The 20,121-nt window shown below is 32.0% G+C and overlaps 1 protein-coding gene across 1 annotated transcript in view; it reads right to left on the reverse strand.

Annotated features, from left to right (window-relative positions):
- LOC143922301 (discoidin domain-containing receptor 2-like) overlaps positions 1-20,121 on the reverse strand; it is a 116,732-nt gene that overhangs the window by 42,870 nt on the left and 53,741 nt on the right. Inside the window, exon 4 of the mRNA XM_077445527.1 lies at positions 19,460-19,691. Within this exon, the coding sequence (XP_077301653.1) occupies positions 19,460-19,691 (232 nt within the window). The remainder of the gene's footprint in view (positions 1-19,459; positions 19,692-20,121) is intronic.

The raw sequence follows: 20,121 nt of genomic DNA on the forward strand, positions 1-20,121 counted from the left end.
TTTGAGTTTGCCAAATTATCTAACCTAATTGTTGTGACGGATCCAATAAAATCGGCATCTTTCTCGGAAATTCGTCGCAAATTGGTTAATTGTTAAATATAGTCACATTGTAGAAAGTTTGACCATAGGTGTCACTTTGGGGCAACTTGTCATGTCACGTATGGTAATTAATATGGTTACTGACCATTCAATATAAAAGTTTCTAATTCAACTGTAATAAGAAGAGGCCAGTAAAAATAATCTAAAATTTAATTACGGAAATACAGATAAATTAAAAAAAGACAAAAATGAGTCATGTATGTGGATTAAAAGAATTGAACTATACCAAGCAAAAAATAAAACATTCACATATTTATCAAGCTGTAACCAAAGCAGACAGTTGTAGATTACAATTTTTAAAAATAAATTCACGCGAAAAAGTGCGACATTTGATTGTTAACGTTCCAGGTATGGGTTTATGTAGGTATATATGCATATGTAAGTAAATTCTCGCATGTGCGGGAGGTCCTTTGTTACCGTCGCACCGGCGAACTTGCTCGCATTCAATTTGTTTATTTAGCGAGGGGAAAAACATCTTTTCGCCGTATAATTGCCTATAAATAAGGATACCCGCATTCAAACCCGTGCAAAAATATTGCAGATTGTGCTTTTGTGCGACGACGGCCGCGTAAAAATCGCACTTTTGTATCGCACACACACACACACACATCCAAATACACACAGGTGCAATAAAACCAAGATAATAAGATCTCGCAAGGTGTGTAGTATGCATGTCTACTCGAGCTTACATATTATACATAAATACTTTTTATTTGTCGAATCACACTCTTGATTCACAGCTTGATGTTTGTATGGTGAAAGCGTTATTTTCAAAAAATCGTAATTTTTTTCATGTTTCCTAGATTACTTTGAAAATAAAAGTCGTTGAGACCTTTATTAAGTATATAACACTAATCTGAATACAAAAAATTAAGAATTTCACGAAATATAAGAGGGCCAAAATGGTCTGTTTTGACTTAAGATCTAAAAAATTGTCATTTTGCTTTAAAATACATAGGTCATTTCGGCGTCTTTATTTTTAATAGAATTCGTATTTTTTTGGTTGTTTTTGTATTTGAATTAAAGGTATATATACCCAAGGAAGCTCTCAATGACATTTATTTTCAAAATAATCACAGGAATATGAAAAAATGACGACTTTTTTAAAATAACGCTTCCCCAATACAAAAACCCATTGCGAGTGCGGTGCGACTTTCTAGCGAAACGACGACTTCGATTTCTCGTTAATCAACCAAAACTTATGATAATCGACCCAAATAAACTTCAATTAGTGAATACTGAGTGTTTATTCTTTTTAACAGTTAAAATATAAAAAATTATATTCTCAACAACGAAATAAATGAAAAAACTAAATTTTTGTCGAGATAAACCGATTGGTTAGAGGCACAGGAGATTGTTTAAAAAACAATGTTTATTTAGCATTCCCTTGAAAAGACGAATGCTTTCCACTAGGTCCTTTGTGGGAAATTCAAAATATGAATTTTTCGTTCCGCCCTAATATACCTGTACACACATGTATGCCTGAAAGCTTGAGCTAATGGTGGGGGTGTGATGAGTTGCTATCTATTTTCAGAATCATCAATGTAGCTTGTTAGGTAATAAGGTGAAAGTAGAAAAAAAAATTAAATCGTGCAAGTTTGCACTTGAAAACGGCACACACCCTGTGTTTGTATACGTGAGGATGGGGCAGGTCGAAGTTGCGAATCTCAGCACTATTGTGCAAATGTTTACAGAAGGAGGGAGGCTTCATTGCTGCGGATGAGCACACACAGATAATGGGACCACTAGTTAAAATGCGACATTATCTTGACGGGACATTCGCCTGCCGTTAATGTTAAAAATTTGTACAATCGTAAATTGCCCTTGTGATATTTGCGCGGAACAATGTGGATAATGGAGAATAAAAGCTATACAGGTACATTGTCTATTGAAACATGGTTTTCAGGTGAGGTTATACCGGGTATATATGTACATATATACACACATATATATATATATATATATATATATATATATATATATATATATATATATATATATATATATATACATTTTAATATGCAAATTTCATTTGTGATCCATAGAATTTATCCGTTCCGTTTTATCCACCATATAAGTTATTCTTTTCAGACAACGAGCCGGATGTTGCATATCGATTGACAGGTCTAGATTTCAATGATTTAACACAGCATGCTATTAAATTACTTTCCAATTATGTTCTAATATAGAATTGCGGGCAATTTTACAATATTCTGAACATATCGAATTAAAAGAAGTGATAAACATTTGTGAAATAAGCCAAACAGACATAGTGTTTTTGGAATTAAAAATTGTACTTCCACCACTTTCAAATATGATGACTCATACATCTGACATGTGCTCCAGATATTGAGCGAGTTGGAACGGGTGGCGTCAGCGTCAGATGCGCTGCGCGGGAGCATACACACATACACACGTCGATGAAGACACACACACGTTCATTCATAATTTCGAAATTACCTTACAATATATTTAAATATAACATATAACTTTAATTCGTGTATCAATTCCTTTATGAAACCAACCGTTGAAATCAACGGGCACAACAATAATTCAAAAACCATTAATTCAAAAACACGTTGCTAACGGTGATAGTTTATTTACGACGATATTAACATCAAGTTACCGAAAAATTTAAATGGTTTTTAAAAACATTTGAAAACTACATACTATATACATTATTTGAAGACAGAACTGACCAGAAGAGTTTTGTGCTACCAATATATGCAAAGATCCTGTATCAAGACAGAGAAAATCACAAGATATGTTCATATATATATTTGAAGCCTTAAGGCGAAATCACACAGCATTGAATGTGGCGTATAGAAAAAATGTGACGTTCATGGCACGCATGCATGGCACGTTGTGGAACGCGTCGTCTCAAATCAACACTATTATCTATTTCGTTAAATATCTATGGTAGTATTTATCCTTGCTTGACAGTGATCTATAGTAAAACGACCCTGTGGACCATTTTCGGTAAAACAGTATCCTTGCTTGACAGTGATCGATAACGGTGTATCCCATAATATGGGTATGGGGACAATGAACGTCACATTTTTTCTATACGTTTAAAACTATCTAAAAAAAAAAAACCACGTGCCACTTTCACAGCTGTGTGATTTTGCCCTCAATTTGATGACGGCGATGATCATGATGGTCACGGGTTTCATCGATATGTGTATGTATGTATATATGCACGTACATATATGCATATTTACGTATTACGTTTAGCATATAATGTACGTATAATGTTTTCTTCGAACACACGAAACGGAATACGCATTTAAACCGTTTGATCGTCTTTGACGTTCAGCGTCAGAGATTTCCCAGCGGCCGCGGATGAATGATCGCTTCAATTTATTATGACTTTCGAGGGGAATTAGCGAATATTATACAATTAATTATTTCAGGGGTGCGCAACGGTGCTCCCGTCCGGTGATCAGTCACGCACGACAGGTAAACACCTTGACACTCCTTTATTCTCTTTATTAATGTCAGCCGATTAATATCGCCGAAGGGTGACCGGACGGACGGATGTGATATGCTTCAATTTGATTCAATGAGATTCAATTTTGGATATAACATGGAATTTTGTACGCTAAGATTGGCATACATTTTACATATGTACATATATTTTATTTATTTTTATTTTATTATAGCCAGCAGCATGGCTCGGCGGTTGCGTTGGTAATAAGCACCGAGAGGTCACCGGGTTCGATCCCATGAGCTGACCGCGATTGAAAATAATTTATTCTGAGTATAATCTTTACTGCTGCTGGTCAGACTTGAATATTTGTGACTCCAAGTCGATCGTTTCCTAACAGATTTTGGCAATTTTTCTGATTTGGCAAAAACCGTCCTACCCACTATGTCACCACTATTTGAAGACACTATTGTTTGTATGAAATAGATAGAAATGATGCATATAAAACATATTGAGAGCATACGTATTCCTATCAATTTGTTTAAGTGCAATAAAGCAAACATACGAATCAGGTACATTAAAAAATCCAAAATTCTTATTTTTATATCATTTAATACGTCACAAATTTTAACCAGAGTAGCTGGTTAGTGTTGTAAATAAAACTAGAGTGGAAAAGGTTTAACTCAGTCCGCAACATTGTATCAAAGTTATGCGAAAGATGTGTGAAGTTTTGTAGATGATTGTAATAAACGAGTCTATTTTCGATCTCAATGATGCTTACAAAGTAGATGTACCAGAAAAAGGTGATTTGTTTATTTGTTTTGAACATATTTTAAGATATGAAATCACAAAGTTTGATTATAATTTTAGTTGCATCAAGTATCTTAAATATAACACAACATTGATTTAGATTTACAACACGATATTCGTGTAAATAAATATGCATATTGAAAAATATCGCATGATTTTAAGTTGAACAATCCGATATATTTAATAAATCTGTATACATATTTCGAGAGCCACATGTTGAACGTCAACAGAAAATAAGCTAGTATTAAAATAAAAGTACGCTCAATTTAATTAGACTCGTCATATTGAAGTTTCGTACAATTACTGAAATTTACATATTTTCGATCCGGGTAATTTGGGGTGGGTAATTTGAAATGATCGCGTGCCCTTTGTTTACGATATTTAATCTAGGGATAATTGACTGCTTCGGGAGCGATTACTGCGATCTGTGAATTGTGGAATTGATGACAGGGCAAGTCATCACAATCATCAGACAGATCCTACATGACGACCACGCCCAACGAATTAATTTCATATTAAAATACTTACGCTTGCAGTCAAAGCGAACAAAGCCTGTGAAGCAATACAACCGGATTTTCTACATATACTTTTTTTTAGATATCAACATATATATTGTACTTGGCTCACTTTTGCGTATAATTTTGTGGAAAGCCATTTGGGTTTTAATGTAACGGCCTAACCGCACCAGACTACGGTTAGACTGAATGTGATACTGTAATAGATATTGATCAGTTTTATTGTCCGAAACGAAACTACGGGAAATTACGGGAAAACTGATAGTAAAATAAATAAAAAATGAATGGGAGAATTCCGTGAGTAAAAAGTGGTAGACGTGTTTCCGCACATCAACGAATATTCTAATTTGATTTTTTTCTTTATTTATCTACTTTTTTTAAATTTATTTATATCTCTAATATAATATATGTATTAGTAATAAACGTTTCAATGTGCATATACTTATTTTCTATATATGTACATTCAAACAGAATGTTTAAATCGTATCTACATATCTTTATAGTCAATTGAAAGAAAATATGCGATTATTATTCGTTAGTCTGAGAGATGTTCCGATCAATAGAAATCGATTATCCATAAGTTCGCAAGAACGATCGTCGCTTAATAGGAATCAAGACATTAATTTTGTCAAATTTTCAATTTATCCTTAACGAGCTATAAGTAACATTAAATTATGGTAATATAGATTTTGAAAAATCTTGTTATATAAAATTTAAACTGACCAATAAATTAGATAACAAAATTGATAACTTTATACAGTACATCAGTGGTAGCCAAGCAGGCTTTTTTGGGCATAGTTTATATTTTGGGTGTGAACATTTTTTTCGACTAATAAAGGACGAATTCCAGCGAATAAATTGATATAATTCTCGCATCTTTTGAAATAAAATAACTGAAATGAATACTTATGGTATATTAGTTAGTACCTGCAATGCTCGTGCATTGAGACTATTTTTGTATGAACTTTCTGTTAACTAAATACTTTTTTCTCTAAACAAGACATTATTTAACTGCCAGCAAAGATAAATTCATTTTATTAAAAAATAACACTCTCAAAATAACTTAATAGTTGAAAACAGGCATTAATGTTTATTACGGATGTTAAATATACATACATACATATGTAAATGCAAGCCTAAATACAAACGTAGGTATAAACCTCCCCGAAAAAGAGAAAAAGGAAACGACGGATCTTATCTAAAATATTTAAATTGATTTATTTTATTACAATACATAGTAATTGTTTATTTATTTTATTGTGATTTATTTTATTAAAATACATATTATATTTCATAATGAAAACCACTTTCAACTGCATCTATAGAAAATACTGGAAAAAATATGGATAATAGGATAATATTGGAAAAAATAACTACGCCCAAAAAAAGCCCGCGTGGCCACCACTGCCGTACGTTTTTTAATATATTTTTGACTGGAATCATTGGGTCATTGCAGTATAATTTTGTGATATTGCAGACTTTTTTTAATCATACAGGTGTGTCAAAACTCTGATGCGGATGAGAGCGAATTTACGTATGACCGACTGATCGTTGATCATCTATCCGGATTTGAATTTCAAAACATCTATAATATATATATGTACATACATACATATACGGAATGTTAGAAACTTTCATCTGGGTTACGTTTGGTACGTGCTTATGTACTTTTCAATCTAAGTTCGAGCACGAATCGTAACAGAACATTATCGAGAAGTAGGCACAACACACGTAGGTATAAAATTACCTTAAATTACGACCCATTAGAATCGAATCGACGCCGCGTCTTTGTTCTGCACAATGAGAGGAAGTGAAGCATTATGTTGTCTAAATGCAGATACATATTCTAAATGTCATCATCGGCATCATCGTCGCTATGGCAATTACGCTACATCGGGCGAATAAAGGAAGACAACTGGATGAGTGCTAGTTGAACCACAATTATCCAATACTTTTCATGTATACATATATACATATGTACATACATATATGCATAAATTTATGCTGCATGGTTTCATTTTTTGTTTTTATCACCATGAAAAGGAAATAAATGGCTAAAGAAAAATGTGGATAAGGAACGAATGTTGATTACGGTTTTGAAGAAAATAGTGTAATATACATATGTATATAAGTTTTTTATGAAGATTGATTTGATTTATTTTAATATGTAGCTAAAAGATCGATTCAATTAACATTAATATATGTACGTATTTAGAGATAAATTTGTTGACCTGAAAACTGGACAAATATGAGTTAAGTAAAAAATCAAAGATAATTTCTTCATTACAATAAATTTATGTATATATTTGTTCTAAACAAAACGAAAATACTACCTGATAATTACAGTGTGATTTTCTTTGAATGTATAAATTTGAAGATTAAGGTCTATTTATATTATCCAGCATTGTACGGTAACAGTCCGACACAGCAGTGCCTGGAAAAACTACTTCTATCCATACGATACAGCAGTGCACGTATTGGCACATTCAGACTTGTTTTGGTTAAGCTTTGGTCAAGGCAAAATGAGGTCACATATACAATACAGATCGCCGAGTCAATATTGGCACAATATGACGTGCTGAAAGCTAAAAGATATTTCATAATACGTGACTGACGTCTAAAAATATCCTGGAAAAGTTTGAAATCGGTAGATTTTAACGAAATTTAGAGTTCTTTGTAAATAAATTTAAATGAGAACAAATGAAAATGTATCATTTACTCTTATTTTTGTCTTATAGATATGTAAATACAGGTACATATTTCTTGGCCTCCGCCGTATACACACAAACTTATTTTCTAATGTGATGAAGAAGATAAGACCATTCTGTATGTATTATATATGTACATACATATATACAAAGTATAAATATATCTATCGTTTTGTACATTGTCTTAAACATTCGAAAAGTGTACCATTCTAGCTACGGGATGATGACGTCATTATGCTCTCGCTCTCTCTATGGGTCGTTCATGAATAATTCAACACGGGTTGTTACTGTAAAATAATATTTTGCTCTACCGATCGAAAAAACTTGGGCGAAAACTCGACGAAAATATATATTACATGTAGTTAAGTACATACATACATATATATGTACATAAATACATATATATGTATTTGTAGGCTACTATATCCGATGAGGGGATTCCCCCATAGAAATGACATCCTTTTAGGACTACAAGAGGTTTTATTTCAACTTATACATGGTATATAATATTATAAGTACAACACGATATTTATTTTGATTCTAAATGATCAATTTTATTTACTTGAAAAATATCTATCAGACATTTACAAACATCACGTATTTTTCATTACATTTCTATAACGGTCTCATGCCAAATCATGCCTATGACAGTTTACGATTAAAAATTCACGATTTGAGTATTTTCTTAATTAAAATTGTAATTCAAATACGTCTCGATTTATCTAAGCGGGATTGACACCGTTGTTAAATGACCAGCTATGCCAATTGACACCTGAAGTATTTATTTAAATAGTAAATCATGCCTGAAGTAGTTTGTTTACACAGTGAGTCACGCCATTTGCGATACTGGAATTTTGCGCATGACTTATATAGCGGTCATCCGTAAGGATAGGGCTAAGTCTCGTGTTTCGGTGTCTTGAACATACTTTCTGGGACGACTAAATTTCCCAGTTTACCACTTTTTAGATTCCTATATATAATTTAAAAATGCGTAAGCATGATTTATAAACAACCTGTCGATGCTTGGTAGAAACTACAGCGATATTCAACGATGAACTATTTGTCTCTCTTACACTTTTTGGAGAACCCGGTTTGATTATAATCGATGCATACCAAATTAGGGATTCTAAAAATACCGACATTTGTCACTACGAGTATTACCGAAAAAAATCTTTCCCACAGTTATTGATTTATTGAAGCAATTTATGCAATAAAGTTTAATTAATTACCAATAAAATGTTAACATACCTACTGTTGTTTAATCATGAATTATTTCAACACTTAAATAAGATGTGTCGAGTCTTTCTATATACACAGCGCGAATTACCGATGAGCGAGATTTTTAGGCTTCTCATTTTGGAGAATTTTTGCGTGGAAGGAATGTTTTACATAATTGTCAATTGACTAATATATGCAGATAAATCAATATATTATGTATGTATTCGGAAATAATCTAAAGTGGAATTACGATATTTTCGGCATATTTATTGATTTAAAGTTATGATACACTTTGAAGTTCCATTGAATGTTAGATAAAAAAGGATGATGAGTGTTCATACAATCTAGCCAATACAACTTTTTTTTTCAAAATTCAAAACAAATCAAATGTCATAAAAATAAATTTATTATAATACGGTACTACCGATAGTCTTTTTTGTACAACCGGTAGTACCGGTATTGGAATCCTTATACCAAACCATATTTAGCTAATAATTGTGCTGCATCAATTAAGCCATTATATTTTAAAATAGCGCAAGTCCAATTTTTACTTCCAAAAACACTATTTCAGTTTTACTTATGTACATAATTCTCAAATTGTTGTCACTTTTTATTTTTATTTTTATTATTATTATTTTTTTAATCTATACCAGGAAGGCCTATCAGGTAACCCCAATGCACCTTTCTGGCCAGAAATATTGTACATTTGATACAAGTATTATACAAAATAAATACATATATATGAATTAACACCCACACAGCGAAATTCGATATTGCTGAAAAGTCAAGATTTACGAGAAAATAGGTAAGGTTGCCAATTTGTTGGAACCGTTTCAATGAAAATCAGATAAATTGGTAAACTCTGATAGGAAGCGATCGACCTGGAGTCACAAATCCAATCCAAGGTCTGGCCAGCAGAAACCAGTAGGATTTGAACCCGTGACCACTCTGTTCAAAGCATTATATGCTAACCACTGGTTTATTCTGCTGGTTTTTAACAAACTAATAAAAGACGAAGACTGATCTTAGTTAAAATATATATATATATATATATATATATATATATATATATATATATATATATATATATATATATATATATATATATATATATAAAAAAAACTAGTTTATGCCGCTGGTTTTTAATTTGATATGTCCAGAATCTATTTAAAGCAGAATAAACGTATTTCAGGCCACAAGTATTTTTAAATATTGCTAAACGCAAAACATTATATTTAATGGTTTGCGAAATAATTCTCGAAATGAAGAAAAGTGGACTTAAGCCACTTTTAAATATAACAGCTCGATTATCGATAAATTGCACGATTAAACAAAAATCAAGAGATTTCAATCGATTTTAGTATCGTACGTAAACAGTGTGAAATTGACTCATATCCACTTGTCATGACTAGAGGTAGGATAGTCACAGTGCTATCCATTGTTCCATTGTTGTAAATCCTTTGTAAAAAAGGTTCGGCAAACATTTAACAATGCATTTACAACCTTTGAACAATACGCGGCACCTTCTAGGTCCGGTGACTAGTCATGGCAATGGGAGCGCGATCAACAAGCACGGAAGGCTGCTATTTTTACGCAAAAACCGCGTTTATTTATTGATTTACCCCACCGTGTACACATGTATGTATGTATATATCAAGCAGTGTGTTTATTTGTAATGGCGGTTTAATCGCATTAGCGCGAATTAATTAATCGCGCATGTGCACGCGACGGACTCTGTACGAAATCGTGACGGCAGCCAAGTGGCCATGTGGTCATGATTTATACCACATGGCCGCCGGCCATGAGGCCACTTCACGTCCGACAAATATTAGCTCGCCGATGTGCGGCCACATTAGCATATTGCCATTTACACACACCACCACCGCCCTTCTCATCCCTTTGCAATCATCCCACACCCGTCCTTTTGGCCGGCTTGCAAACGAGGCGATTCGAATTTTTATTGCTTCATAATTTGTTGAACGACCGCAGATACAGTTTTTGGCGGCGGCGCATTTTTTTTAAAATTGACTGTGTACGCGAGTAAATAAGTCAAAAAAACCAGCAGCATATGGTTAACGTACATATATTGCTGGCTACTGATAAGTCTTGGAATCGATCCCAGATTGGACCTCGATTGAAAAGAAACATACGTTGTATCATTTGGAGCATTTTTGCGGTGCTGATGGCTAAATTTGGATATTTATGACTCTAAGTCAATCGATTTTTTTCGAATAGATTTGGGCAAGAAAACTATACGAGTGAAAGAAATAGAGTAGACGTTTGAAGTTGAGAAGATGTCAATTTTAAGAGAGCAATCAAACTAGAAAGGAAAATTTTAAATAATCCAGAAAAAAAAGATAAATAATAAATTACGCAACTAATAGTTATCTGGTCTTTAGTTTAGTCGATAGTTACATCAACTATTTACGTATTATATATATATATATATATATATATATATATATATATATATATATATATATATATATATATATATATATATATATATATATATATATATATATATATATATATATATATATATATATATGTATATATATATATATATATATATATATATATATATGTACATAGATATTGTATAGGTACATATGAAATTATAAATATGTACATACATACGTAATACAAAAGTTGATAATTTTGCAAGATATATGTATGTATGTACATAAAGACTACCGTTTAAATAAATTATTTTAAATACTATCACTTCAAATAAGAAGTTTTGCTCGCGGCGCATTTAGAATTTTTAATAAGCGTAGACGATGCTTTTAGTATATGTAATTAAAAGCTTTTAAAAGTTAATATAGTATATATTATATTCAAATCAGCCAGCAGCGTGGAATAGTGGTTCAAATAACCAGAAGCGTCGATACGTGGTCAGCATATTATGCTTTCGAGCAGAGTAGCCACGGTTCTAATCCCACTAGTAGCTGCTGGCTAGACCTTGGTTTGTATGTAACTCCAGGTTGTTCGTTTCCTATCAAAGTCTTAAGGTTCTTAAGCGTCTTAAGGTTCACCAATTTGTATAAAAAAATGCGGCAAAAATTTCTCCAAAGCAACACTGTGGATGATATTCGTCATAAATCGCATTTTCTATAATCTGTAAAGGCGTGTACATACATATGTGTTCGATTGTATAAATGTTATGAAATAACATGAAAGATTTAGTATATAAACGTTATGAAATAATCACAATTTTTTTTGAAGTTCATAAAAAAAGTTTGCAAGCGACTGTTTTGATCTCTCATACCATCAACAACCCCCCCAGTATTCATTAACAGTGCGGTGCGCTCTTTGCCATTTTCCAGCTTCACGCTGCCGACAGGTTAGCGGGACGCGGTTGCGAATTTTTCATTTTTATTATTTTCAGCAAATAAATTTCCATGTACGTCCGCAGTTCAAAAAATAACCGTTTGTTTGTATACACTGTGGAAGTTATACCAAATTGTATGACTTAATATGTGTAATATACATACAATATAATGTGTACTGTATGTATATTACATAATCTTGTATATATGTATATAATCTTGTATATATGTATATAATCTTGTATATATGTATATAATCTTGTATATATGTATATAATCTTGTATAAATGTATATATATACATTTGTATATACAATCTAGGTAACGGTCTCAGTCTCCATCAGGTGGAGGCAAATTTCGCAGGCGAATTTCAACTATTCATAATTCGTAAAATTTCTAGCAATTTGTACATACATATATGGGAACAGCCAATTTATATCAAATAGACCCAAAATACTGAATACTCAGCTAAAATCTGGACCAAATTCAGAAGTTTTTCATTACTGTCCACTGCACAAGAGTAAAACTTTCATGTTTGTAATAGTTTTAAATAAATAGCTTTGAAAGAAAGGGTGAATAGAACTGGCTCACTGAGAGTACGCATTAAATATCGTATGTAATATAAAATGAAGTGTTGTTTTAACAGAATTTCAATGTAAATATTGCGACTTTTGCAAATACTATTTACAGTCCGTCGCGTCTACTCGAATAAATCTTGTTTTTGATCTCGTTTGTGGAAGGGGGGGAACTTGTGCGGATTCGCGTTTCGCGAAAGTTTTGCATTTTTATGAGTTCTTGTAAAGTCATTTTGCATAAACAATTTTTCCACTGGAATTCAACCCCGCACGTAACGATACCGAATAAATGCAATGATGTATGTAATGCGATGTCTTGCTTTTTTATTTTTTACGTTAGCCTTTAAAATATACATACATATACATATATATATATATATATATATATATATATATATATATATATATATATATATATATATATATATATATATATATATTATACGAGTATGCAAACATTTATACGAGTTTTCCGACTGCTATAAACAATCACGTAATTTACGTTTCAATTTTTAATGAAAATTAAGTATCAATTTTTACAATCTTCATATTAAGAAAAAACATTATAATGACCGGCTATAAGCAAAAATCCCTATCGCATAAAAATATATACATACATATGTATGTATATGTACATTCAGGGCCACCGAGAGAAATACCGTTCCCTTGGGAAATAAACTAATAGTTCCATAATTAAAAATGAATAATCTAATAGTTCCATATTGCGAAAAATCTATCAAAACGATTAGAAAATAACTACATATGTACGTATATGTTTGTTGTTTATTACTTTATTTTTTGAAATAATTGAACTAGAGAGTATGATATAACAGGTAAAATTTCACGGAAACTATCCAAACTAATTAGCTATATGATTACGTTAGTGATAAGCAATGAGAGGTCTCGGGTTCGAGCCCTAGTTTGACCTAGAAGAATTTACTCTGAGTATTTCTGCAGTGCTGCTGGTCCGATTTGGATATTTGTGACTCCGAATCGATCGTTTCCTATCAGAGTTTAACAGTTTATCTGATATCATTTTTGAAACGGTGCCTCACCAAAATTGGCAACCAAAATAGATACTATTTTAATAGAATTCCTTTTTTTTATGAAAAAGTTTAACTATGGGTATGGCTTTGGGGCAACCTGTAATGACACCATAGTAAAAATATAATATTTTCACTAAAAAAATAAGCATTTAATATATGTATTTTTTTGGAGAATAATACATATATGTATGTATTAGAAAATATCAAGAGTAGCGATAAATAAAATATTGTATATAAAAATGTTCAATAGTCGCTCTTTCTTTGGCGATATTGGTAAGAAGTTCTTACTAAGAACACACTAAAAAGTACGGCACGGGACGCGAGCTGTTATAGGTGTGTCTTTATTTCATTGCTAATTATTAGGATCGTATTATTTCGACAAGTTTCTCGAACATTTCTTCAAATATAAGAATCACGGCTATCAATCACTGTCAAACCTGTATCAATACAAAGAAAACGTTACTGGGGGGTGAGGTCTGCGAAGAGACGCAACGGTACAGATTTGATCTACCAGAGCTTTTATTGCACATACAAAACTCTATATGTTTTTACTATTATTCATCGTTAAAAGTTAAACAAGAACACGAAGTTAAATGATTGAGAAGTATAATCGATATGAGGTCTGACGTTAGGTCTGCATACACCATGCAAATTATACTATGAAATTCATAGTGGCGATGTATACACCTTTCGTCTCGTCATATGCACGTGTGTACATATGTACATACATGGTGAAACATTTTTCCAATTCGCAAATATGAAAAGCTCGCCTCAAACAAATTGGATTTGCGAGTTTAATTTTAAGTACCAAAATTGCGCAAAAAAAACGATCACTCCAAAGCACAGTTGCATGCGACCCTCAAAGGGATAGTACGAGTGCAAATTATATAAAACTAAGTACATACAATGTATTATACAACATGACCGTATGCTCATACATATGTATCTGCATCATAATACACGAGTGCGATTGGATCGTAAAACGCTTCGATTGATGCGGTTATTGTGTACACGTCGCACATGAATAATAATAACGAGTAGCCCAGCCTACCAAAATGGTTAACGGGTTGAGTTTATTTTATTATCATTATCTATTAGTGCAGCTTAACTTTATTAAAATCCATATGTAAATAACGTGAAAATGTGGTCGTTTAATTTCAATACAAATCGAATGGTTTTGATTTATTTTAATCGCGAGTTTCCTGCATGTGAAGTCTGTTCGAATTATTTCTATTGACATATCTATTGACAGGAACAATGATTTGGTTATTTGAGTGAATATAAAGTTGTGCTTGTTTTGCTGAAGATTAATATCTCTTAATTATATATAATTAATATTAATAATTAAGCGGATCTCGACTTCCGCTTACGAGGAATACATTACTAATTGTGAAAATTCAATTGCTCAGAATCCGAAAAATTTTTGGAGCTTCATCAACAGCAAACGAATTATAGATTCAAAACTTACGAAAATGCACGATATGGATGAGGACTTTATTGGTCATGACAGCATCGCAAATGCCTTTGCTAACTATTTTCATTCGGTTTTTGATTCGACTACTGTTATGACTTCCCCTAGTTTAGATTCCTCCATGTTTCCATTATTGTCTGTTGACAAGTTCCATTTATCTGATTTACGCTACGGTTTTGGTAAAATTAAAAATATTAAATCTTTTGGACCAGATTTCATTCCAGATTTCATTTTAAAGGGTAGTGAGCCTGGACTCTCGCCTCCATTGATTTTTATTTTTAATCTAATGCTGAAGACTTCAGTTTTTCCTGTATCATGGAAGTGTTCGAAAGTAACTCCGATCCATAAAAAAGGTGATAAGTATTCCATTAGAAACTATCGCCCGGTTGCTATAATATCCTCTTCTGCAAAACTTTTTGAAATTATACTTCATAGGTATATTTTCAATCATTGCCAGAGTATGATTATTGATCAGCAACATGGATTTCGTCCACAACGTTCAACGACCACAAATTTGTTGTCATTTTCTGGTTTTGTAACAGGTTCCTTGGATGCTAATATTCAAACAGATACTGTTTACACGGATTTCGAAAAGGCTTTCGACAAAGTAAATCACTCCATCCTTATCAATAAACTAATTGGTTATGGCTTCTCATATGGTCTCTCTCAGTTATTCACAAATTATCTCAAGGATCGACGTCAGTTTGTAAAATATGGAATTTATTCTTCTGTTGAATACCCAACCTGCTCTGGTGTTCCACAGGGTTCTAATCTTGGCCCCTTACTATTCATTTTATTTGTTAATGATATTAGGGAAATATTCCACAACTGCAACTTCTTATTATATGCAGATGATCTAAAACTTTTTAGGTGCGTTGAATCTTCTTCCGATGCTCTACTGCTACAGAGCGATTTAGATTCACTCGTTATTTGGTCACACTCAAATTGTCTTCCGATAAGCGTTGAAAAGTGTCACATTGTCTCTTTTTCCAGATCTCGATCATCAATTGAATTTGGTTACAATATTGATGGCTCTATTCTTGCCCGTCACACACATATCAAGGATTTGGGAATTACTTTTTCAAATATCTGGAATTTTAATTCTCATATCCAAGATGTGTGCAATAGGGCTACAAAAACTTTAGGCTTCGTCATCAGAAACTCACGCGCCTTTAATAGCACCAGAGTGACGCGTTTACTGTATACTACATTGGTGCGCAGTTTGCTTGAATCTGGTTCGGCCATATGGAGTCCTAATCATTTAAGGTACACGCTAATGTTAGAGAGGGTGCAAAGAAAATTTCTTCGCTATCTCTACATGAGAGAGTTTGGGCGCTATCCCTACTTATTTCCTAGTAAGTTTGTCATGGGCTCCTTGGGCTTTGACTCCTTAGCTTCACGTAGAAACAATCATCTTGGTAAGCTTTTTCTAAAAATTCTAAGGGGTGAATATCATCTTCCTGAAGTTCTGTGTAATCTTAAACTTAGAGTACCTGAGAAACTGAGAGAATCTCGCTCCAGAACTCTATTCCTACCTATTCGGGCCAGGACTAATGTGCTTGATGACTCACCCCTTTCAAGAGCCATTCGACTATTTAACCTGCTTTCTGGGAGCCTTGATGTTTTTACTTCATCATACAGTTCTGTCAGGCAGCATATTTTAAATGACTTCTAGCTACATACATATTTACACATGTTGTTTTCATTTTGTAATGTTATTATTTAGCATAATGTGTATGTATGTTGGTTTTATCTATATTTATATATGTATGCTATTTTTTATTTATATATATATATATATGTATATATATATATATGAGTAATTTATCTTTATTTATGTGTATTGATGTGTTTATGTGTATATGCATGTATAATGTTTGTATGTTTATGGATGTATGTAATGTATGTGTATATGTATATGTATATGTGTATGTATGTATATGTATGTATATATGTGTGGGTATATATATATATGTATATGTGTGTATATGTATATATATATGTATATATATATATATATATATATATATATATATATATATATATATATATATATATATATATATGTATGTATATGTATATGTATATATGTATGTATATGTATATATGTATATATATGTGTGTATGTATATGTATATATGTATATGTATGTGTGTATGTATATATATATATGTAGGTGTGTATGTATGTATATGTATATATGTGTATTTTTATATTTATGAATGTATGTATCTGTATTTGTGTATACGTGTAAGAATTTGTGTATATATGGATGGTATACATATATGTTTATATAATTGTCTTTGGCCAGGAAGGTGCATTGGGTTTACCTGTTAGGCCTTCTTGGTGTAAATTAAATGAAAAAATAAAATAAATAAATAAATATATTTCTAATATCAAATTGATAATTTTTAATATTATAAATATACATGTAGAATGCAATGCATTATCAAGCTATTTTCCATACATTTTTTTAGTTAGTTCAACTAATGAGCTTTTTTCTATAATACATATAATCATTTATTTTACCTCAATTTTAATAAAAATGATCTCTTAGATTTTTTGTAGAATTTAATTTCATGACCAAATTTAAGCTAGGGATCGGTGCAATTGGAAATAACAATAGACTGTTCCATTGTGTTTAAAGCAAGCATGGTTTTCTAAGAAATGAAAAATGGTGCACTAATCCCTAGCCTAAATCTTATCATGACACATTATCACCATATATATTTTCACAATCTATTATTTATAATATTTGCGATATGTTAGCTAGTTTGTAGATGAGAACCATTAGATATACATATACATATGTACATATGTATATGTTACAGTTCAAGTGTATCTTCCAGTCGTAATATATTTTGACTAGTTGAAATATATTGCGTCTAGCCTGGTACCAATTAGTATAGATGAAGTGTACATATATTTAGTTGTAATATATTTTGACTAGTTGGAATATACATATTCTGTCTAACCCAAGTTGATTCATATCATTAATACGATTTCGTGAAAAAGTCAGTCGACCAGAAAGTTGAGTTGAAAAGTCGTAATACTTTGCAAGTTATAGAATTCTAAGCATTAGTAAAAACATCAGAACTGTCAAAGATATTACATACAACTGGCGTACATTTTTGAAAATGTATTTGCGCTTTTATAGTTACAATTACTAGTTGATTTGTATTCGAATATGAATTACCTAAAAAAACGCCAGTTGGAATATATTAAAACTGAAAATACACTTCGATTGTAACAATATACATACGTATACTAAGTTCTTTTAAATATAAGTTAAGACAAACCATTTTAGCTAGGCGAGAATTGAGTCGAGATAGAGCTATGAGCTATGGAATTATGTACATATGTATGTTTATCTATCTATTTTGATAATCGTTTCATGGGACGTTTTCCTATACATATTTGTTTTATATTCATTTTTAATTAATTTTTTGGTATAAGAATTCATACAAAAACCGATTTACATACATGTACTAATATATCAAAAAAATCTATAAATGTAAAAATATATCAAAGAATTCTAAAAATTCGAATATTCAAATAAAAAAAAATCAAGCACTGACAAATATAACAAAGTTTAATGAACTATATAAAAAAAAAACTGTTGAGTATATGTATTTAATGATATCGTTAAAAATCACTAATTTTTATTTCATTTCATTTGAAATAAAATTTGATTCATTCATTAAAAAAATATTCATTAATTCATTTGAAAATAAAATTTTCAAAATATTGATAAACGAATGTTTATAAATAAAATAAATCCAAGTTTTATATAGGTTTCCCAATTTTCGAATAGCCAAAACAAAATGTTCAAAACCGATTTTTAAAAATCGACAAATCTTCGTTGTTATTTAATTAAATTTAAGTTCATACTAATTATATGTACATATGTAAGTACGTTCAAATGATTTGTGTAGTTTGTCACGAAGTCGTTTGAAATATTAGCAATTAATGGAATTACAAACATTTTTTATACTAAATGTGCCGTCGAGGTTTTCGCGAGTTAAAAAAGGTTAGAAACCACAATTCTAAAAGCATCGTCTCATTTCCTCTTCCTTGTCATACATACACACATATCATTCGTCATGGATATAAATAACTTTGTGTGATTATCTACGGCCCCTAGAAAAATCATATAATCTTTCTTCCATCAATCATAATCTCTAATATATTATATAATTAATGGGACAACTCGAATTACATATGTATGTATGTATGTAAGTGAATATATGAAGACTGACCTCTTCGCCTGCCGTATCTCTGTAGCGTTGCCATTTGCTGAGACGAGGTCTCCAATATTCCAGAAGGTAAGCTTCTGCAAATTCTTGCCCTTGACCGTTTCCAAATCGACCTTGAGTTCCACTTCCGGTCACTAGAGCCACCCGACCAAGATCGACCTGTAGCCACTCATCGCTGTCTGTCGTCACTTGTTCTTTGGGACACCAGGCTCCGCCATGGCTCTCGCTGCGCAATCTGAAAGACAAACATACAATTTTCGGTGAAAAAAAGTCTATGTACATATGTACATATATGCCAAAGAAAAACCTTTTGGTAAATATGACTTCGGCGATAAATCAATTCGTTCTAGCGGGTATTTATTATCGGGTAGTAGAACCTCGGTTGACGACTGACTTGTCACAAATTATCATGTCTTTATGAGCACATCTCCAGCCCTCGCACGACGTGTGATATCATTTATACACGCTCCATTAACCCTTCGAGCGTCGGGTGCTCTCTCTCTCTTTCTCGTTCTAAACGATGGGGGAGTGGACTTCGAGTGAAAATCGAGAAGGCCTTGCGATTAGTCATGCTATATTTTTACTGGGAGGAGAGATTCATTATATTATAATTAGCTGAAACGTTTCGAGCAGGTGTGTAATAAATAGCGGGAGTGATAATCATC

The sequence above is a fragment of the Arctopsyche grandis genome, chromosome 2, assembly GCF_051622035.1.
Source record: "Arctopsyche grandis isolate Sample6627 chromosome 2, ASM5162203v2, whole genome shotgun sequence".
NCBI classification, from domain to species: Eukaryota; Metazoa; Arthropoda; class Insecta; order Trichoptera; family Hydropsychidae; genus Arctopsyche; species Arctopsyche grandis.